The sequence below is a fragment of the Lissotriton helveticus genome, chromosome 6, assembly GCF_964261635.1.
Source record: "Lissotriton helveticus chromosome 6, aLisHel1.1, whole genome shotgun sequence".
In the NCBI taxonomy this organism is placed as follows: Eukaryota; Metazoa; Chordata; class Amphibia; order Caudata; family Salamandridae; genus Lissotriton; species Lissotriton helveticus.
This window is the reverse complement of record NC_136067.1, coordinates 1,924,422,311-1,924,438,654: the sequence shown is the minus strand read 5'-3', so window position 1 is coordinate 1,924,438,654 and position 16,344 is coordinate 1,924,422,311. Positions and strand designations below refer to the sequence as shown.

The 16,344-nt window shown below is 44.3% G+C and overlaps 1 protein-coding gene across 2 annotated transcripts in view; it reads right to left on the bottom strand.

Annotated features, from left to right (window-relative positions):
* The window catches only part of KIF13B (kinesin family member 13B), a 701,202-nt gene that overhangs the window by 105,582 nt on the left and 579,276 nt on the right, over positions 1-16,344 (bottom strand). For both annotated transcript variants that reach the window (XM_078649880.1, XM_078649879.1), the window contains one exon: positions 7,114-7,266. In XM_078649880.1, the coding sequence (XP_078506006.1) occupies positions 7,114-7,266 (153 nt within the window). The remainder of the gene's footprint in view (positions 1-7,113; positions 7,267-16,344) is intronic.

The window sequence follows — 16,344 nt, the reverse complement described above, 5'->3', positions numbered from 1 at the left end:
TTTTTTTCTGAAAGGCACCATAGTGCACCATCTGACAATTTTGGCATCTGCTGTTAGACATTGTTTGTTGTTAGTGGATTAAAAAAACACAAATACAGGAATTCCCAACTTCTCATCTTCCTAAATGGACAACGTTTTAAAATACTGCACGACATGAGAAACATCAAGAAACCAATGAGGATAATTCTTCCTCCACGTTGAGATGCACATGGAGGAGAAGCTGATGCTTATTTACTAAGTAAATTGTCTTCCTGGAGAGTCATAGATTTAAAAAGATAAGATAATAGGAGTGGAGAGTATACATCCCGAAAGGTTTAAGGAGCTTAAATAAATCTCAAAACCTATCTATGAAGTATAATTAACTGTTCACCAGAAATGGAAAACACACCAAGTACTGGTGGTTGACAGATCAAGTCATAGGGCACAAATCCATAGAATGCTAACAATTGCAGGCCAATTATGCTGTTATTATATGAAACTGAAGGCAAATTTGATAGAATTGCTTATATAGGACAAAATAGACCAGTAGTTTGCAAACAGTGAATAACACAAACTACAGCGTAGGATTTCTAAGAGGAAATTAACCAGACATTTTATTGAGTTTGTTGGCTTGGAAACAAGGGAAATAAGGCAGAGATGGAGAGACATCAAGAGACCAAGGAGGATAATTCTTCCTCCACATTGAGCTGCACATGGAGGAGAAGCTGATGCTTATTTGTGAATTAAATTGTCTTCCTTGAGAGCCATAGATTTAAAACGGATAAGATAATAGGAGTGGATGGTATACACCCCATAAAATGTAAGACGCTTAAATAAATCTCAAAACCCAATTACCAACTGGAATAAATTGTTCGCCAGAAATGGAAAAGACACTAAGGACTGGAGGTGGACAGATCGAGTCATAGGGCACAACCCCATTGAATGCTAACAACTGCAGGCCAGTCATGCTCTTATTAGAGGAGAAAAAGAAGGAATTTGATAGCATTGCTTATATAGGACAAAATAGAATAGTAGCTTGCAAACAATGGATAAACTACAACAGCATGATTTTCTAAGAGGAAATTAGCCAAACATATTTTACTGAGTTTGTTGGCTTAGAGACAAGGGAAATAAAGGCAGAGATGAAGTGATCTTTTTAAACTTCTAAAAGGTTTTGATATTGTTCTACACAGAACACTCAAACAGGTTGAAAAGCATTGATGCAAGGGTGAAGAATCAACCGATACCAGATAAATGATGGTTTTAAGTTATGAAGACCAGTGGGGAGCAAACGAGATACATAACATGGATCATTTCTCTTTTTTTATGGCATGTATGAAATATATTGGAAAAAATATGAGCATAATACAGACCAAATCAAGAGTGATGCCCAATGTGCGTCAATGGTTCAAGAGGGAGGAAATGCACTCAGACAGAAATCTCAAGAAGAGATGCTGAATTGAAGATGAAGTTAAACAGAAGAAAACCCTTGGGGTATCCAGTCACCTCTCCACAGGTAATACATCTCAAAGGAGTTGTTTGGTAAGAAAGCGAGGAACATGGAGCTTCAGCGGAAATATTAAAGTAATAGAATCCACATATTCCTGGTTAGGTCTCAGATAGAGTATTTTGAGAGTTCTCAAGGACATATCTGTAGAAGAAAACACAGAGATTAAACAGAGGTCAAAGAAGTGCAACACTCCTAAAAAGGTTTAAAGTTAAAAACACAAATGGATTCAAGGATTCACACATGTGGTTGAATGACATGACAGGAGGTATGACATAAATTATGTATTTAAGGAATCATTTTCCGCTGTCTCATTTTCCTAAAGCTAAAAGGCAAGAAATGTGAAAAAGAAAGGTTTGTGCGTACGAATACCAAGTATGTTTATCATGGAAAGTGACTGCACACTGTTGAGGTTGGTGGTCTAGTGGAAGTCACATTAACAATTTCTATATTTCTTTGCATTCTCTCACAAAAATAAATGCCAGTATTTATCAACTGAAAGGTACAAATTCATCATACAAAAACTTGTACTGTAATAAATAAATACCACCTAAAAACGTGCATTTCTTAGTTTCAGGGTGTATATGGTGTAGGGCTCTTTACGCAAACTGCGCTTTTTGCTACAATAAGTTGTAATATTTGTTATGGGCACAGTACTGTACGCAGGTCTTCTCCTTTGAGAGGACTACATCACAGACAGTGCAGTCAGCTAGTAAAGATTGGAATGCAAATTGAATACATTGAGAGTGCCCAGGAATTACAAATGAAGGGAGATATCAAACATTTTAATACCTTTGCTGCTTGAACTTGCAGAGGAGAGGAATGTTGAGATTTGAGATGTAGTTCTTGGGTGTGAAGACAGTTAAGCAGCAGCCACAAAGGCGAACATAAATATGGCTAATGAAGGACCAATTCTTCATATAATTATTTAAAAAAGAAGTTGGAACAAAATACACCAAACAACCACGTACAAGGAGAGAAAAGAAAGAATAGTTTACTCATCTACTACTGTTGATTTCGGGGTTTTGAGCTCTAATGAGTTGAAAATTCATAAAACTAGTTTGAGTGGGTTCACTGTGAATGCCAAGCATGATCACAAGATAACAGCATGGCTTTGTTGCGCTGTTGGTCCTAGATCCTGGTATGGAGGTAGTGTTCTACTGAGGCTTTGGCATTTGAAACTGAATGGACAGAGTTTGTTGCAGGAATTTGCGGCGGTGGGGTGCTGGAATGCTGTCAGACGTACTTTTTGGGATAGCGGAGGCTCTAATCACCTCCAAAATAACCTCCTCAAATGAGGCTGTGATGATTGAGGAGTGTGACAATACAGCCCATATTAGGGTCACTGTAAATTGCCCTCTGCTTATTATCATGCTGTGGTGCTTACAAGTGTTACTGTTGTGGCTCTTGTGCTGGGGGCAAAGGCTTACTCAACACTGAAGCTGGCTTCTGTGCTGGAAGTCGATCGAGATCTTCCTTGGGCGCTGGGGATGCCTTCCAACATCGAACTGTTGATCACCCTGGGTGCTTCCAACTGTTCATGCTTATTTGGCTGAGGTCCTTTGGTGAAGACATGGCACCTTCGTGGCTCTCTTCCTTCCTGGTCAGACTCCTTTCAAGGTTGATCCTGGGTGTTAGGGGGAGTAAGGGTCAGAAAGGTCTACACTTTGTAGAGGGTGTTGCAAATGGTCCTCAGTGTCGGGCCTAGAATCCTGAATGTGGTTCTAGTCCTGGATGCAGCTTTCGTTGGACTGAAGGTACTTCATCTCCACTGTCAAAGTCTTCTGGGGACACCAGAATTGTGCTTCTCTCCGAGAGGGTTACAGGGGTACTGGAGGGCTCCTCCCACATCGTCTATCTGAAATCCTTAAGCTTCCTTAGTGACCACGCTGAATGGGGAATCAAAGTGCTGGTGCTGCATAACTACGTAGCGTGCCCGCTTTTTACCATTTAGTGCTAAATAATTTTCTTGCAAAGGGAAGTACTGCACAACCAACACGTACATTCGTTGTTTACAGAGGCAACAGACGCAATGCTGGTCCGGCCACAGAAACGTGCTATTGCAAGAGAAGCAAAATGTAAGTGGAATACCCTACCCTCCTCCCTCGCCCCTAACCCAAATGAATCTTTCTCATATGACCTAGACCCAGCCTTTTCTATTTCAGCGACTGATGTTCTTCAAATTCTGCTTGAAGCCTTTTGGAGGTCATCGTTTTTCCAGTCATCTGGCATCTAAACTTCCCTTCAATGCACAAAGGTAATGGATACACTTCTGAAGCCAATGGTTTTAAAAAAATGTATCTGGTGTCTGTGTCTTGCTACATAGTGAGCTTCCAGGGATGAGTCACCTCAAAACTGAAACTCTACTGGAGCACATGCTACAAACCATATTGCTAATGACTTCATTCACCTAAGTTCTATTGTAGAGTGGAATCTCTGTCTGGCCTGTAAGCTAAACTTTTTTTTAACACAGCTAAACACATTGATGGCATTTCCTGACCCTCCATCCAAACAAAAATGAATTCCTGTTCTCACTCAGGAAATGCAAATTATAAGGAAAGGCTGGAGCGGACAGTTTTTTTTTTTTTGCAGAGTTTTATTTAGCGCGAACTTGACCCGAATCGGGTATCACAGCGATTTACATAGCACCAGTTACATTACATGAGGACACACATTCATTTTTGTTAGGCACGGGGAGATTAAGTGATTTGCCCAGAATCACGGGATGTTTGGCGTTGGTACCGAGACTCGAACCCAGATTCCCAGGTCCGAGCCACCACCTTGCTTGAGTTCTCCATCAACTAAGTTGCATCATGCCACGCTTCTAGCTAGGTTCACCTAAAACAGTGATACTCAAAGTACGGCCCAGGGGCCTTATGCAGCCCCCCTGCCTCCTTACCTATACATGCAGCCCTCCTGGGCCACAGCAGCACTGGGCTGCTGTTTCCTCGACTTAGCACTAACATTAAAAAAAGTTATACAAACAGCAAGCAATAATTTAAAGGTCAATTGCAGTTAAAGAAAGGAAGTAACTCGACCCTTAACTTTAGGAGAGCCTTCATTTTTAAAGACGGCAAACGTGTAAAAGTATGATAGTCTTTTCAAAATTCAAAAAGTGTATTTCATTAACCTGTAGAACCATTTCAGCTTAGTAAAACAGATTATAGCAGTGCATTCAAAGTATTATTTTTTTTTAAGTGATGGTTTTCAAAAATGAAATTAGTAGCGTTGAAGCTTCCCATCCCCCAATCCTGACGACAATGCCATTACTGATTACATCCAAACACAGGAGAAGGTTTGGTATAGTACACATCCTGAAGTCATGTATTTTGAGATCCTCATATGTATATAATGAAGAAAAAGGAGGGAAATTGAAATAAAATAATTGCTCTGGATCACATAATTTGGTCAAGTGGGGAAGCTGGGATTCATCCCAGGTTTTGTGGTTTCACATTGTGTTATTGAGTTCAACCATTAGATGTACACGCTTTGCTTCCCTACACCCACTTTACGACTCCCGCCGCGCTGGTATAAGGGCGGTCCTCCGTCTCACCGAACACCAAACTGTTTGGCCCCCAGGAAAATGTTTGTGAGTATCCAAGACCTAAAACAACTTGATTTAAACTACAAGACTAAATTATCTATTCTCAGCACGGTTTTCACCAGGTTGTTAAATTCACAGATTCTGTCAACACCTAGACCAGAACTTTTAACTTCAGTGGAAGAGAGAGTGGTTTTTAGAGAGATAACAAACCTTCCCAAGCAAACTTTAATATCGCAAGAATGTGCTACTCTGTCTGATTTACACATCTTTTAATTTGCAAATACTGCAAAGGAGAGTGGTGTATTTGTGACAGGCCACATGGCTGAAGCTTCTTTAAGGAAGCACGGCCCTCAAACACAAAAAAAGGCTTGCTTTATCATCGAGCCCCCACCTAGTGAGTCTGGATATCCAGTGCAGTGATATCAAGAGGAAGGATGTGGTGTAATAAATCAGAAAGAGTAAAAACGTAGATGATTTAAACTCTGTCTACGTGGCTTACTTCCTCTGTACCCAGTGGGTAGTGTACTACTAGTATTTACACTATACTAGTGTTAAACTATTAGGGCCAGATGTATGACCCACCAATTTGCAACTCGCAAATTGTGTTGCATTTGCGACTTGCAATTTGCCACTTAAAGTAGGTGGTAAATTGTGAGCGTTTTGCGACCGCAATTGCGATTTCATAACATTCATACATACAAATACGATCCGCTATTAGGAAGGGATGGCCTTGGCACGCCCCTTCCTAATAGCCAGTCGCAAACATTTTGTGAATCGGTAAAATTTACCAGATTCACAAATGGAGGTTTGTACATGACCATGCCCTAAATTGCGGTTGAAAACGGGCCGATTGCCCATTTGTGACTGCAATGTAGGGTCAACATCTGGCCCTTAGTGTATAAACTAACACTGGGTGAGGGATTGCAACTCTATCTTTAAGTACTGCCTACGTACCACAAGTTTACAAATGTGAAATGAGGGGTGTCGCTCTCATATCCTTCTCATTCATTCTATGTCAACAGGTTTCAGCACTCTGATTCTGACCCACCAAGGGTCTCGCTCATTCATCCAGACAATAAGTTTAGCACTCTTGTTTACGGTTCATGGCCATGGTCAGAATAGTGTAGAGATTTATAAGGCTGTCTGCTGTGTCCGCATCCCATGAAGTAACTGTTATTTAAACCTACAGAGATGGACTTCCTTGGCAGCCAATCTACCAAAATCAACCCTATCTCGCCTGGAGTTGGCTTTGTACATGGTGGTAACTAATTTCTGGTACAAAGAACTAAAAAGCATATCGAACATTCTAACTGACCTGCAATGGCAACTGCAGTCAAGAATATATACCCAAATTCTATGCATAATCCACCAAGCTACTCATCATCACTTATCACCATACCTCCATAAACTACCCAGCCTACTGATGAGAAGCAAAGAACACTTTGATTTCTCAAAGAGAGCTAAAGCAGTTACCAAGCTTGCTCTACAAAACGTGAAACTATCTTCTGGGGAACAACAGCTTCCCATCCCCACTGCTCTGTCATACCTACAGGAAAGTATATTCCCGTTCATGATCCCAGTTTCCTCACATATCATGGTGGGTACATACCTTTTAATGGACTATGCTGCAGCACCAAGTTAGCATGGACTGTGTTGCAGCACAAAGATAGCATGGCTGTGCTAAAGCTATTTGCCAAATGAATCCAGGGATTAATGCAAATTGGCCTAAATAGAGGGAGGTAGTAAAGTTCACATTTAGAGAGTGAGGGAAAACAACGATTTTGTTCCTATCCATTTCAGATATACCTAGTGATCCACCCTGTTGGTGAGACTTAGGTTTTCTTATCCTGTTAATGCTTCAGTTGAACAACTGGCAATTATTATTCACAATTTAGGTTTACGTAATTCGCCTTCAGCCTTTGTGTCCCCTTACACTATGTCTAAGGCAAAGGGCAAGTGCTTCGTGCAGATTGCAATGTAAACAAGAGTTACTCCCACACTGTAATAATTTACATTATGTATAATTGTGGCAAAGAAAGATACAGCTGACTTTGCAATGCATTCTTAGGCTGCATTAACACACCTGACGCAAGCGATCCAATGTGAGAATGTTCTCCACTGCTAGCACGCTGCGCAGATATTTCTCAATATACTCCTCGGCGTCAGCGGATCCTGCATTATCTGCATTTGCTGCCATTCTAGCAAGTGCTTCCCTGTCCTCCGCACTCTGAGCATCCTGCAAATAAAGAAGAACAGAAGTTAAGGAGCTTCACATCATGTCACCAAGCGAGTTTCCAATAGAAACTTTACCAGACTACATTGAGATGAACTTGAAACCAAGTGTTCTCCAACAAAATTCTCTAAACAAATAAATGTTTCCAGGTTCAAAGCAAAACCAGGCGGACGAACAAGTTACTTACCTTTGGTAAGACCCTTTGTAGTAGAGGCTCTAACCAGCTGTATATTCCTCACCTTTTAAATATTCCCCAGGTGTCAGACTGGATGCGGAAACTTTTCAGCGGTAGCTCTGCACTCTGGTAGGTAGTGTCACAGGTGTGCACTGATGTAGCTGCGGAAATTATGTGCAGAGCCCACATATGCATTACTCCTGCATGCAGACATCAGTTGCTTTCCAGAGCATCCACACCCCTTTATGGAGATCCCCCATATAAAATTGTGTGGAGATTCCTAGACTTGTGATCTTATTGAGAGGTAGATACCAATCAAAGAACGGGGAGGAAGGGTCAGTGACGATTCTGCGGATAAACAACTTTAGAAAAGAACAATGCCCATGTCTGCAACACCAGCTTTTCTGGGAAGAAGGTGTTGACCAGCAAGTTGACACAGAGCTTGAAGCTCACTCAAGTGAGTTATCAAGGCCATTAGGTTCTGCAGGTAGTCATACCAATTCTTCTCTTGATAAGGGTGGCCAATCTCATTACCCACATCATAATAATTAGCCCAAACCTGTGCTAAATAGGGAATGAAGGGTGTGCTCCTGTTGCTGTGGATGCAGAGCAAGCAGGGAAACAGGAGCCTTAACAGCAGCCAGGTGTGACTTCAATCAATGTCAAACAGGTGCAGACTCAAAGTACGAGAGGACAGTTGGGGCCCCCCCTTTTCCAGCATCAACTAAGTTGCCATCAGTGCTGATACACCTGTAACTGGCGTGGACATGGCACAGAAGGTGGAGTCGGAGGCAGCCTGTTAGGTGGCTTGGAAGGTCCAACTGGCACAGAGGGCGAACCCGCCGGTGTTAACCCAGATTGAGACCCTCTCGGCTCCTTGGGGCCCACAGACGTGCCAGGAGGAGTTAGTAAAGATCCAAAGAGTCGGTACATGGCCTCACTGAACTCTTCGATCTCCTTAGAAGTGGCAGACAACTGTGTAAACTCAGGTGGTGCTAGAACAAGTTGCAGGATCGGCACCAAAGTTGAACAACTTTAGGAGCGAGTTCAAGATGTTTAGGGCCACACCTCGCACCTTCTCTGAGGAGTTTTAGTGGCAGGAAGAAGCCAAGTCCTGCTTAGATTTCTTGTGTTTTTTCTTTCACTTACCCAATGATTTGGAACGAGAAGAAGACCGACCTGGAACAACTCAGTTGACTTGGGAATCTCGAACTGGACCAAATTTTGGACTTGGAATAATCGTGTCACAGACTCTTCTGGTGCGTGGAGATGTAGAGTTTCACCTTGTAGTCTTGTTTAGTCTTCCAAGTCATCAATACGCAGACACTGCAGGTCTTAAAGAGTGTCTGGATCCCAGGCACTACAGACACATTTGGTGAGGATCTGTTACAGACATTTATTTGTAACAGTCCTTACAGGCTTAAAACCTGCAGTTTTGGGAGGTAACTTGTAAACCAATTTTCTGATCGAGGTCAGGGTCTCTATGAGATGAGGTTGCTCCGGATCTGCATCTGGTGGTGAGGAAAGAAAGGAACTAATGTCAGCACGCAGATATGGTGCTTATGTAAGCTCTGCACGTCATATATGGAGCAGGCCAGTGTCAGTGTGGAGCTGCAAGCTACCACCACCCGAAATGCACGGGTACTGCTGAAAGGTTTTCGGATCCAGTCTGACACCTAAGGAATATTAAAAAAAAAGTGAGGAATCTGAAGCTAGAAGTCTCTATCAGAAATAGTGTTTTATTTGGTTAAGGTATGTACTGTGATCAAGTTGTGGTCAATGTGTGTGCGCCCGGAGTCTGTATTTTATTCAAGTAGATTTCGTTTTAAGGAGAAGGTTTCCTGTAGTGACAGAATGGACTCAGAGGACTGTGGTACACAGAAGATGGTGTTTTTGTCCCTGAACCTCAATCATCTGCTACAGACATTCAAAACAAAGTTCTACAAAACATGGGATCCAATTAGCAAGTCCCAAAACCTCCAGACTAACATAACAGAATAATGAGGAAATGGGCACTGCTGAAGTTAACACTGCCCAAATTAACAGTTTATTGAATCAAAAATACTCTGAAATGTGGGGGCGACAGGCACACTGCGAGTTGGGGTGGCTCTATAGTCGGAAGCAGGGGTGCAGGGTGGGGGGTATTGCAACGGGTTGTTTGGGAGGGGGTGGGGGGCGTTGGTTTTCAGTTTCTTTTTTCAGCAAGGCGCTATATCGCAAGACATTTTTATTGATGTGCTGGACTCGGAGGGGTGGGGTGGGTTTTCTTTCTGTTTCATGATGGGGGGTAGGGGGTTGAGGTTGATGAGCTGGAATGTTAATGGGTTGGGGGACAAGATTAAACGCGGGGTGGTGCTGCAACTCCTGAAACGGCACTCTGCGGATGTGGTTTTACTACAAGAAACCCACTTGGTTGGTAATACATGTCATGCCATGAATAGAAAGGGATATCGTTTGGTGGCTCATGCTGGGTTTTCATCCGGATCCCGGGGTGTTGGAACCCTCCTTAGGAACTCTCTTACGTTAGGGGTGGAGTCAACGATCCTTGATGAGAAAGGGCGCTATGTGGCTCTATCGGGCGGTGGAAGGGCCGCACACTTTCTCTGGTGTCTGTTTATGTTCTTATTGGCCTGCAGTCTACTACCTTTGCTGACCTGGGACGGGTTCTACTCGATCTCCCTGGGGGGTTCCTGATTCTGGGTGGTGATTTTAATGCAGTGGTATCTGGTGTGTTGGATAGGCACCCACCTAGGCATCTCAGGGGGGCTCATAGCTGGCTGCCTGATTTCATTGACACGATGGGCCAAGTGGACTGCTGGAGGTTGCTTCACACTACTCAACAGCAGTATACTTTTCATTCTGGTGCTCACAGTAGTCTCTCCAGGATAGACTATGTGTTACTGCCGGCTGCACATGCATCCTATGTTGCGGAGGTCAGACATATGGCTCGGGGTATTTCCGATCACTCCCCGCTTTGGTTTCGGTTTGAACTGGCGCCGGGTTCTGAGGGGAGGATAGCCCCTATTAACCCTAGGTATCTTCGTAATCCCAAGACTCGCAGTGCGCTAGTTAAGGCATTGGAACATTATTTCCGGAAAAATGAGGGTTCGGTTTCTTCCTCTAAATCGCTGTGGGAGGCTTTCAAGACAGTAATTAGGGGTCAAGCTCTCTCTTTCATTGCTGGTGTTGAAAAACAGAAGGAAGAGGATGTGGTGAGGATAGAGACGGAGATAGCTGATTTGGAATTGGAATTGGAGCGAGAGGTTACCTGCTCTAGACTGCATGTCCTGCACCTGAAGCAGCTGGACTATAGAACGTTGGTAACGGATGGTGCGAAGGCCCTTAGTCGGGAACAACAGGGGTGTCTCTATGACGTTGGGGACAAGGCTGGCAAATTAATTGCATGGCTGGACAGAAAAGATAGGGCTAGTCGTGTGGTACCAGAAAATCGAGATAGAGGGTGGGGCTCTGGTCACCGACCCGCAAGAGATAGTGGCATGCTTCGCTGATCATTTTCGATCTGTGTACTCTTCCGTTTCGGATAGACCGGAGGAGGACTCATGCTTGTTGTTGCGCGATATTGCGCTCCGTGCCTGTCTGAGGCGGACCGGGCCTTATGGATGGTAAGATGAGATAGCGTTAGCAATGCGCTCCCTGAACTCTGGTAAGGCGATGGGTCCCAACTGTCTCCCGATTGAGCTTTACTAGCTTCGCCCGGATAGGATTGCTCCGTACTTGAGAGACATGTTCCTGGAGTCCCGGGATCGTGGTCTCCTCCCCCGTGAATTGAGATTGGCATCGATAGTAGTAATCCATAAGGAAGGAAACCCGAGGAATAGGTGTGCTTCTTATCGGCCGATCTGATTGTTAAATTCTGAACCTAAGATTCTTGCTAAGTTGTTGGCTAATAGACTGATAAAGGTTATTAGCGATCTGGTTCACCCAGATCAATCTGGCTTTATCCCGCACAGGAATGCGGCGTTGAACCTTAGGCGCTTGCACGGGGTACTTGCGAGGGCCTCGACGCTGCGTGAACCGGCCATTTTGGCGTCATTAGATGCCATGATGGCGTTTGATACTGTTGAATGGCCGTATTTGTGGGCGGTGCTGGCTAAATTTGGTTTCAGTTCAGATTTCATTAGCTAGGTGCGTCTTCTTTATGCCGACCCTCTTGCCCAGATTGTGGTGAATGGTCGCGTCTCGGAGCCATTTTGTCTCAGGCGGGGTACTCGCCAAGGTTGCTCGCTGTCTCCTCTTTTATTCGTGTTGGCCCTCGAGCCTCTTGCGGCTTGGGTCCGCTGGGAGCCTTCGATGAGGGGTATTAATTGGTCTCCGCAGTTTGAAGATCGTATCTCATTATATGCAGATGACATTTTGTTGTATTTGACCTCCCCCAGGAAATCTTTAATAGTGCTCTGTGATGTCTGACCTCCTATGGTAGAAACTCTGGCTTGGTCATTAATTGGGCGAAATCCTATCTGTACGTTCTTAGTGGCGAGATACCGATCCTACCGCGTAACTGCCCTATCCAAATAGCACAAGAGGGGTTCAAATATCTCGGAATTTATGTTTCGATGGACCCAGTGGTCCGATACGAGAGGAACCTTCTCCCTCCTTTGACTCGGCTAAAGGCTGGATGTTGCGGGCTGGCGGAAACTCCCGTTGTCAATGCTTGGGCGGGCGGCCCTCGTCAAAATGATGTCACTCCCTCGTTTTCTGTATGCCCTTCAGAACACGCTTGATATCGTCCCAGCTAGTTACTTTCGTTTGGTGGAGGATCTACAGCGGAAGCTGTTGTGGGATGGAAGACCACGTATTGCGTTGGCTAAATTAACGCTCCTATGGTATGATGGGGGCATCGCTCTCCCTGATATTAAGAGATATTATTGGGCTTCGCAGTTGGGAGCCATCAATCACGGTATGTACGGCCCGGAGTTAAACCCTGGTTTCGCCATGGATAGGTGGATACTTCCTGGTGGCACTTATTAGAGAGCGTTGTACTCTAAATCTGTAGTGAAGACTTTGACGGGACCAACCAAGACGGCTGTGCGGATCTGGCTCGACGCTACCAGTTCGTTAGGGTGGAAGGACCGTCTGACTTTGGCTACCCCGCTTTTCGGCTCTGACAAGTTTGGTAAACTGTGGAACACTAAAGAGTTCGACAAGTGGGATCTCATTGGCATCTCCAAGGTGGGAGACCTATGGGTGAAGGGACAGGTGAAATCGTTCACGGCCTTGCAAACCAAGTTTGAATTGGGAGGGACGGAGTACTTCCGTTATGCTCAGGTTCGGCATGCACTAACGTCTGTTTTCCCTGTGGGGGAGGAAATACCGGAGTCTACCCCGTTTGAGGATCGTATCTTGGATGGCCATATGCCTGATAGTACCATTTCCCTGGTGTATAAAAAACTGATTAATCACAGGGCAGACCTTCTATTGCAACTGCGTGATCAGTGGAGCCGTGCTTGAGCTTGACGATGAAGACTGGCAGTCGGCGATCTCCTCACCAAAGGAGGTCGCGATTCCAGCACGACTGAGATTAGTCCAGCTCAAAATATTACATAGGGTATAAGTCACGGGTCCCCGTCTGGTCTGGATGGGCTTTTCTGAGGAGGGTCTGTGTCGGCGGGGTTGCGGTCATTTGGGGACGTTCCTTCATATCATCTGGGAATGTCGGGAAGTGTTTGACTATTGGAGTAGGGTCCATGAGGTGATGCAGGAGGTCACGGGGGTGGCTCTCTTTCCGGAGGCCAGACGCTGCTTGTTGAATCTTTGGGAGCCCACTGATCATAATATGGCACAGACTCAGTGGGTGACTCTAGGGGCCATGATTGCCAAACGAAACATCGCACAGTTGTGGGGGTCCCAGAGGCCTCCTACTCTTGAAGTGTGGGTAGAAAACATGGATTGGTGCATGTTCCGGGAGAAAACGGTGTACTTGGCTCGGGGTCGCCTCCGGAAATGACATAAGGTTTGGGGCCCTTGGAACCGATATAGAGGGGACATATGCGTACCACCTGTAGCTGCGGTCCTTGATGTCCCGCTTTCCCCCTGACCCCTTATTGTTATTGATAATTTTCGTAGGATTACTGTGATCTCTTCTCCTCGCCCACTTCCCCCGTCAATGTATTGTTTATTGTAATGTTTGATGATATGATGCTCAGCCCTCGTAGAGTCATTGCATTCCTATGTTTTGTACATGCCTTGCTTTGTTTTCAATAAAAAGAAATATAAAAAAAAATACTCTGAAAATGTTTACAAACTTTATGCAACCAGATAATGATTCTAGCGGTCGGAGGAACAACATCGAGATTGTAGTACATGGAGAAGGCTGAGGTCCCTTTTGAACCTTTGGTGGATTTGGCATGTGATTGCCACAAGCAAGGATGTGTGGAGTGCATGTGGCTTCTTTCCACCATCCTTAGGAGCTCTTATACTCAATTGACACCCAAGCACATAGTCATACCACTGTGCTCAGCCAACTTCAACATTTTCATGGAGCAACTAGGAAATGTAATACACAAGCTAGATATATTGTTTACAATTTGATTATATTTGTAAATCAGCTCATCTTTCATCCACTATCAGGCATTTACAAGCTCAGATACTGTACTCAAGATTTTCTTGGCTGTAGCAAGCTGAATAATGTTCAGACATTAACTGCAACAAAACACAGTGTTTCTCAGGGTAAAGCCCCTCCTCCGAAATCTACAAATAGCAATCTGTAGCACAATAACTCCGGTGGCAGGTGTAACAGGGAACTGTAGATTTTGACTCTTTAATACTGAGATTTATTAATAATAATACTGAGATTTATTAATAATAATACTGAGATTTCTTAAGCGCGACAGCTTCCCCCAACACAGGGGTGTCCCGGCTAGAAACATCAGGTGATATAGTGACACTAGGAGCAGTACGCTTATAGATCCTTCATAAAGGCTGCCCTGAAGAGCCATGTCTTCAGGGTCTTTTTAAAACAGGATTCTGACTTGGCATTCCGTAAGAAAACTGGTAGGGCATTCCACAGAGCGGCCGTTCTGACCGTGAATGCTCTCCCACCTAGCCGAGATTTCTCAAAGCGTGGGGTCTGTAGCAAGTTAAGAGAGTTTGAGCACAACACCTGGTTTTGCTTGCAGGGGCATAATCTTTTCTTTAGATAACTCGGGCAGTTTCCGTTCAGAGCCCGATAGGCCATTGTCATTGCCTTGAATATGAGTCTTTTCTTCACTGGAAGCCAGTGGAGTTTATGTAAATGCGGAGAGACCTGGTGTCGGAATGGTATACGGCAAACCAGTCTCTCAGCCGCATTTTGAATCATCTGAAGGCGTTGGATTGCATATTTAGGGAGGCCAAGATAGGGAGCATTGGCATAATCTAGCCTAGAAGTTACTATAGCATGTACTACTGTTTTGCAGCAATCTTCTGGTAGAAAATGCAGGACTTTCCGGAACTTTTTTAAGTTGCTGAAACAGGTCGCAGAGATCTGTTGTATTTGATCTGAGAAGGCGAGATTCGCTTCCCATTTCACTCCTAAGTTGCGAACAGAGGTGGCCGGGGATGGTGGAGCACCCATTTCTGATGGCCACCAAAGTGCTTTCACAGTTATATATGGTGTGTTGACAATTGAAAACATAAAAACCTCCAGGGTGCATATGGAACCATACCCAACATCATGCAACAGTAAAGTCACCAAAATACTGGCAATTGCAGTATGTGTTTCATGCTTGCAAGCCTTCAAATAGGATTAGTCCGTTTCTCTCTTGAGGATTTTATAATCGCTCCAAAGATGCTGCACTGATAGAGCAAGATTTCGCATCGCGACTTGCTCGAGTCAAGAACCTCGAGAATTTGTTATAATCCCGTAATCCCAATTGTTTGTTTTACTAAATTTATGTATTTTGAATGTGCGTGTGTATCATAGTGATGCTTGCCTATGTGTTTCACTAATACGAATAACCCTTGTCTTTAAAACATGGAAGCTGCTTGAAATTTTATTCTGCGCATGCGTTAGGCATAATCGCGTGACACGACGCAGTCACATTTGGAGGGAAAGGGTGCGCATGCGTAACAGCCAATAAAATGGCCGCACTTTCTAATAGCGAGGTGAAGCTTGCACCGTTGCTTTTGTGATTCTGTCTGTTGCACTAATAAATAATTGCATAGTATATTTTATAATGATAATTCACAAGTACACACATGTTATGTAGTTTATTCATTTATTTCTATGTTTTAATTTGTTTTCGCTTGCTTTTCATGTACCATGGTAAACGGGGGGTCCAACTGGGTCGAGAGCCATCTTGAGGGTCCTTTCTGCGCATGACCGCGCAGCCCAGGCAGCCGTAGCCTTGAACGGTGGAAATCAGCCAGCTGGCAGCCACAGTCAAGATGCTCATGTGAACGTCACCTCTGACCCAGCAAGATGGAGTTAACTGTCCTCAAACTGATACAATGACATTTTTCCTATTGTATTCCGTGCGACTTCTCATGGGAACCCCAATCTTGCTAGGCGGTACCTTAACATGCAAAATAAGTCTTACAATAGTCTGTTCTGATTGGTGTGTTAACCAAATCCTACCTTAGGACCAATCGAAATTGGGGATTCTGACACTTTGCAACATTTGGGGGGTGGTACACTGACCCAAAAGAGTATATCTAGCCTAGGTTTAGCTAGAGAAATTGTCCGACTTGTCCGAATAGCTGACCTGTCACTGACCCAAAGCACTCAATAGGTGACTGAATATACAGAGCGCTGCGGAGCACTCTGTCCGAATATTGACCATAGACTAAGGTTTTACTAAACCTTAAAGTGCTGGCGGAGCACTTTGCTGGGGAGTTCGCTAAACCCAATCGGGGTTCTGACTGATAGCTGCAGAGAGGGTGGAGCGCAGGCGTTGCTTCCGAACTGC